This window comes from Neophocaena asiaeorientalis, unplaced genomic scaffold, assembly GCF_003031525.2.
Source record: "Neophocaena asiaeorientalis asiaeorientalis breed wild unplaced genomic scaffold, Neophocaena_asiaeorientalis_V1.1 scaffold77, whole genome shotgun sequence".
Taxonomy (NCBI): domain Eukaryota; kingdom Metazoa; phylum Chordata; class Mammalia; order Artiodactyla; family Phocoenidae; genus Neophocaena; species Neophocaena asiaeorientalis.
The window spans coordinates 9,644,800-9,651,559 of record NW_020174645.1 but is presented as its reverse complement, the minus strand read 5'-3'; the positions used below and the strand labels follow the sequence as shown (position 1 = coordinate 9,651,559).

Genomic DNA, 6,760 nt, shown 5'->3' with positions numbered 1-6,760 from the left:
CAGTGCATCATCCTGTTCTTGTCCTGAATGCCTTTCAGGGTGTGTTGTAGGTCAGGGACTGCAGTGGCTGACTTCATCCTTTTAAAACTGGATGGTCAGCAACATTCCTTGTTTTGCAAGTTAAAAAAAAAAATTCTCAAAAAAAAATTTCCCAAGAACCTTGTCTAGAGCAAGTGGGGATAGGGAGATCAAATATATGTGCAAATATATTTACCCGTTGAGAACAACGCTCAAAAGTTCCCCCAAGCCCTCTCCTGGCCGTTACGGAAACCAGTGAGCATGCGCGAAAATACCATCGAGGCGGGGCAATGAGGTTGTTTTAAGAAGTGCAAGAGAAAAGCAAGACCATACCATTTCTGCATTTAGAAAGGAGAGCAAAGAATCATGCAAAAAGGTTAAAAAAAATTAAAGGTAGCTCAATTGCAGTTCTTGAAACAACAGTCTTGCAAGCCCAGCCACAGTTCTTGTGAACTCCGCCAGCGGCGGGCAGCCCATTCCCCCTCCGCAAAAAGAAAGACCAAACCTGCTGCATTGACCCGGGAGCGCTACAGGACCCGCGCTACTGGGTTCGGCCAATCAGAGAGCAGAGTGGGGCCCGTCCTCGCCGGTGACTGGAGAAGCGGGGCAGGGCGGGGCGGTAGCTTTGGCGCATGCGCTCCCTGGCCGAAGTGCCTGAGTTGCCTCGGTACAGCTTGTAGGCTGCTGGGAGGCTGGGCAGTTAACCTGCGTTGAGTCCTCCCGCAGCTTTCCTTGCTGTCCGACCCTCTCGGTTTCGCGATGCCGGTGGACCTCAGCAAGTGGTCCGGGCCTTTGAGCCTGCAGGAAGTGGACGAGAGGCCGCAGCACCCGCTGCAGGTCAACTACGGCGGGGCGGAGGTTGACGAGCTGGGCAAAGTGCTGACACCCACCCAGGTACCCAAGGGCGGCGGGGGTGCAGCTACTGGAGGCTCAGAGTCTCTCAGGTCGGAGGGGCGGGGACCCAGTGGAGCTGGGGAGGGACGTTCCGGCCTCCGTGCGCCGGATCAACCGAGGGAAGGGGGTCGCGGTGCCCAAGCCGCAGGCCTTCTGACTGCCCCCTCCCCCCACCCAGCCTCGGGAACCCGGCACGTGGCAGGCGGGGCTCGGCTTCGGAAGAAATTGATCCGTTTTCCCGGGACTTCGAGGCGCAGGCAGTGGCATAGGCCTCGAAACGGCCCAGATCGCTGCGCAGGGGAGGGGAGGGCGCCGTTCCCTGGAGGGAGTGGGGAGTGGCCGCCCACACGTCCCCAGAGCCTCCCCTCGGTGCTCAGGAATTTAGGCCTCAATTTGGGAAGTAAAAGCCCCACCCGAGGGCATATGACGCATTATGTAAGCAGTGAGCAGCAGTGAGCAGCGGTGAGCAGCAGTGCCCAGAGATTCTTCCCAGTAGCGTGAAGCCGCCCCAAAGGTAAATGCGTTCTGCAGCTGGAAGGCTCCAGGGTAAACGGCCTTGTTTTACTGTTCGGCTTCTGAGCGCCCACGGCTGAGGCCTAACCAGGTCCTGGCTGCTGCAAGTGGGGAAACTAGGTGCCCGACGCCGTGGCGAGTTTTTGGTTCCGAACCTCCGGAGCAACAGTGCGAATAAACAGTGCCCAGATGGTTTATTGGTTTAGACGTTTACAGAGTTTATTGTTTTGGGTGTTTAAAGTGCCCATCTCGTAGCCTCTCTTTCCAGACTCACTGTCCACGTCTGCCCACGTTGGTTTTCTCATTTTCTCTGCTCTTTTAAATATCTGGTTAATTCATATTTCACTTTAGCAGGCCCCAGGTAACGTGGTCACCAATCTAGAGATCCTGTCATTCCAGGTAATGTAAGGTTGCAGTCAGCACGAGCGTTGAAATCCTGACCCATCGTCTTTCTACGTCTACTAGCCCCATATTGTTGTTGGGACTAAAATAAATAATGTATATTAAATGTCACATCCTCGCTCTTAATAGAGTCGATACACTTGAGCTTTAATTAATAATTTACTGTGCTTGACCTTTAAGGAATCTGAGGTCAAAGAAAGTATTGGTTTCTTCAGCATTTCTGACTTAAACTCCAAATCCGTTCCTTCCTACAGGTTAAGAACCGGCCCACCAGCATTGCGTGGGATGGCCTTGATCCAGGTAAACTGTATACCTTGGTCTTGACAGACCCGGATGCTCCCAGCAGGAAGGACCCCAAATACAGGCAAGTTGGGGAAAGATGGGAAACAGCGAGTCATCCACCTGTGACCCAGTGCTTCTTGCACTGTGTAAGTCCCTTACTGGACATGCTGTGGTGGCAGAAATAGACCCGATTCGGGGTGTTCACGTCCATGCTTAAGCCTGAGTGTGCATTTTCCTCCCTTTCACTCCCTAGAACAAAAGTCTAGAATCTATAGCCGAGAGCTAGATCTGCCCGAGACCTTTTTTTGTACAGCCCCATGAGCTGAGAATGACTTTAACATTTTTAAATGAATGGGGGAAAAACGTGAAGAACAATAATACTTTGTGACATGTGGAGATGACATGAATTCAGATTTTGGTGTCCCTAAACAGTTGTGTTGGAGCCCAGCCACGATAACTTATTTATGTCCTGTCTGTGGCTGCTTTCAGGCTACAGCTGCAGAGTTGAGTAGTTGTGATGGAGACAGTGTGTTGCACAAAGCCTCAAACATTCACTGTCTGGCCCTTCACAGAAGTGTGCTGACCCCTGCCCTAGAGAGTCGGAAGGAGGGAGGGAGCGGCTGGGTCCTCTGCTGGCATGTAAGGTTTGCTCTGGCCGAGAAGGTGGGGCCATCTGTCTTGTCTGTCACTGCATCCTGGTGTGGGGCACTGCGTGCTGCACATTTGCTGGCTGCGCCCATGCGTGCATAATAACTTCCTGCGGTGCTGATGGTCCTCTGTTCCTCCATGTAGGGAATGGCACCATTTCCTGGTGGTCAACATGAAGGGCAACGACGTCAGCAGTGGCACGGTCCTCTCTGATTATGTGGGCTCTGGGCCTCCCAAGGGCACAGGTCAGTAAAGGCTGCTTTTGGAGGGAGATGGGCGGGGACATCAGGATTGGCCTAAAGTGCTACATAATTTTAGTCTGGTTCTTAGAGTTTTATTTTTATTTATGAGAGCCCTTACCCTAGTGGAGACTTTAGGCAACTCTGTTCCCCTCTAAGGCAACTGCCTGTCAGGGACGCTCAGACCTGCTGTAGTGCCAGGTGGCTAGAGCCTTGGGTATCAGTTAGATGGATGTTCTTTTAGCGCTGCCTCTCAGCTGTCAGGCCTTTAGCAAGCAGGGAAGTTGGTGAAGAGATACCAAGGAAGCAATGTTGCAGAATGCTGAGAACAATTTCCCAGGGGAGCTACACGTGGATTAAACAGTTAAATCAGCTAAATTCCATATTCAGCCTTTGCCCTGTGGGTTGAGTTTCTAGTTCCCATGAAAGGTCTCAGAAATGGTCATAGTTTCCAAATTAATTATAAAAAATTGGCTTTTTTGTCATTTCGTCTTTCTATCGAAAATCTAGTGTGGTATCTTGAAAAGATTTGGTTACTAAGAACTGTATTGAAGATACACACACATAATGTATTGCCTTAGGTTATGTATTATATATGTAAAGAGAGAGAGAAAGAGTACTGTATTGAACCTCTCCAAGTTGGGTAAGTGCTGCCTAGGCTAACAGTGGGAGATGCACTGTTATTGCCTGTCATGCATTACAGGTGTTTCCATTTCCTGAAGCAAGGGAAGTGGAGCACGGCAGAACACTTGCTCTTGTACACGTTGTCCAGCCATGAGTTATTCTGAAGAGGTATAAGGCCCCCGACAAGGGACCTTGTGTTTTATCTTTAGGCCCAGAAACTTCAGATGGCTCCAGGCCCTCATGCATTCATAAGAGGATGGGAGAGGGACAGCTTTCCCAAGTATCTCTTTTCTGGGGCAGTTATAAAACTGCATTAGGCAGTTTAATTATGGAAAATATACCCATGAGAATAAGGCAGTTCTCTCAAGCAGGAGCTGTGTTCTCATTAACAAAAAGAGCTTCAGTAACTCACTTTTTTCTTTTTCGTATTTGTTTAGTCAGGTATAACTTAACATATAATAAAACACACAGATCAGAAGGGTTTAGTCAGTGAACATTGACCAATGCACACATCCGTGTAAGCACCATCGAAAACAGGATGTAGGATAGTTTTGTCACCCCAGAAAGTTCTTAAGGCATCTTTTAAGTTAAATTACCCCAGAGCTAATTATTTTCTGACTCCTCTCTATGGATTACTCTTGCTGTTGTTGTATTCTTATAAATGGTGTCATGCAGTATGCATTTGTTTTCGGTGACTGGTCTCTTGGACTCAAGGTAGTAGCTTTTTCCTTTTCATTGCCAAGTGTATTCCATTGTGTGAATATACCACAGTTTGTGTAGCCATTCCCTGGACATTTGGGTTGTGTTTCCAGTGTTTGGATATTATGAATAAAGCTGCTGTTTACACTCTTGTCCTTTTATGGGCATGTTTCCATTTCCCTTGGGTAAATACTTAGGAGTAGAATTGTTGGGTCATAGAAATCCAAAATGGTTGAAAATTTCTACACTCTAATCAGCAGTATAGGAAAGTTTCAGTAGCTCCATATAAGTTCTATGCCATATGCAGATCCATACCAGGACTCATCCACGTGGTAGCATGGGGCAGGATTTCCTTCTTTTTTCAAGGCTGAGTAATATTCCATCATACGTATATACTATATTTTGTTTATCCATTTGTTCATCAGTGGACATTTGGGGTGCTTTCTTCTCTGGGCTATTGTGAATAAAGCTGCAGTGAACTTAGGTCCCTTTCATAAATGGGGTGGTCTGGGTCCCTCCAAGTTGGTGCATTCCCCGAAAACGGGTGATGTCTCCCTCTCACATGCCTAGCTGTGTGTACATCTTCCCTCCCGCCTCTCCCTCCAGGCCTTCACCGCTACGTCTGGCTGGTTTACGAGCAGGACAGGCCACTGAAGTGTGATGAGCCCATTCTCAGCAACCGATCTGGAGACCACCGTGGCAAATTCAAGGTGGCGAATTTCCGCAAAAAGTACGAGCTCGGGGCTCCGGTGGCCGGCACGTGTTACCAGGCCGAATGGGATGACTATGTGCCCAAACTGTACGAGCAGCTGTCTGGGAAGTAGAGGAAAGCCAGGAGATGGACACGGTCCCAGAGTTCCCAAGCAGTGTTTCAGTTTAGTGATGCATGTAGATTTCTCCCCTTCCCCCTGCCTGGGCCCTGAGCGGTCAGATTTAGGTTTAGGGTGACTTTTCCTTCTGCCTGTCCTCTGTAATTCTAGGGGGTTTACGTTTTGATCAAGTTTGAACTCCGTTTTGGTGGGGGATATTTTGGTACTAGGATAGGGTCATCAAAATGTTAATATAAGAATAACAACCCAGACTTAAAAGAAGAAAAAAATTCTGGTAAAAAGACCAGGTCTGCAGTATTAGAGCATCAAAGAATCTTTAAGGGAGGCTGAAAAAAAGAAAAGGTTGATTGCCTCTGCCTTTGTGAGCCCGAGCCCAGGATTGTCTGTGACGGCATCTTCTGGCATGTGTTTTCACAGCCCTGTCTCTCACGAAGACAACCAGGGGCCGGCACGTCCGCTAGCCCCCCATGTGATACACCTCAGGCTGGTTATTGGGTGTCAGTGTCCTGCTCTGTCTCCTTTAAAGAGCAATACTGAAAAAAGCAATAGAGAGAGTTGCTGTTAAAGCTTGGCCATCTAGGTGAGCTGCAGGGCTGAGTGACAGGTCATCAGAAATCCGAAAGTCTGTGCCTGTTAAACTGATCGCTCTACACTGTAAGAAAAGCCGGTCTGGAGTTGCTGAATGTTGTGTTAATTCTGCTATTTGCTTATAGTTGAATAAAAATGAAAACATTGCATAGCTGAATCCGGCCTCCAGATATTTTGCCCTTTTGGGTGTGGGATTTCATAAATGTGGGACGTCAAGAGACAACCTCTAAGGGCGAGTAGCCCCTTTCCCTGATCAGCATTGACAATTGGGACGTGATTCAGGAACCATACAGAGGGCTCGTCCTTGTACATGTGCCATTAAACTACAGCAGGAGCAACCATTAAAACGGGAGATTAAAAAAAAAATCACAAAACTTTAGGCTAAGACTTCTTGCCTGAAAATCACCTTTGCTTTTTGTAAGTGATCTTTTCCACCTGAGAGTGAAGCTGGTTGGAGACCTTCCCCCTTGGTAGTTCTGTATAGAAACCATAACAATGACTAAGAAATAGCCCACACCTCTCATTGTTCTGATTGTGATCCATATAGAATCAGTACCATAAAAGGGAGGGGAAGGGGAGCCAGGGGGAGATTACTTTGATACCATTTGATGTACCAAAAGAAGGGAAAGGCATTTGAAGGTCTGTTTCACTGACCTGGTCTGTGATGGAGAGGCATCCTGGTCAGGCCTGGCAGGTGTAAGCAAGGCTGGGCCTTTCCCCACCTTTTGCTGCAGTTACTTTCTTCTCTGAAAAAACTGTTGGAAACGTTGCCTTGTATAATCTCTGGGGGCGAGTAAGGTAGAGAATAATTTTTTTTAACTTTGGGGTTTTAAAATTCAACTTTAAAATAATATTTTGTAAAACAAAAGTTATAAAGAGAACAACTACCCTGTCGACCTTAAAAATAAATGTGAGAATTAAGACATGCACATGGTTAAGACAAGGCAAACGGTACAGGAAGAAAATGCCTTCCACCTTCCAGCCTCCTCCATTGCAGTTGGTGGCTTCTTGTGTTTTCTTTCA

At 47.8% G+C, this 6,760-nt stretch overlaps 1 protein-coding gene across 1 annotated transcript; it reads left to right on the top strand.

The window, feature by feature from the left end:
• Positions 1–654: 654 nt before the first annotated feature.
• PEBP1 (phosphatidylethanolamine binding protein 1) lies at positions 655–5,894 on the top strand. The gene is made up of 4 exons (XM_024758617.1): positions 655–912; positions 2,082–2,191; positions 2,902–3,002; positions 4,926–5,894. The coding sequence occupies exons 1-4, from the start codon at positions 778–780 to the stop codon at positions 5,141–5,143; spliced, it is 564 nt and encodes a 187-aa protein (XP_024614385.1). The 5' UTR covers positions 655–777; the 3' UTR covers positions 5,144–5,894.
• The last annotated feature ends 866 nt before the right edge of the window (positions 5,895–6,760 follow it).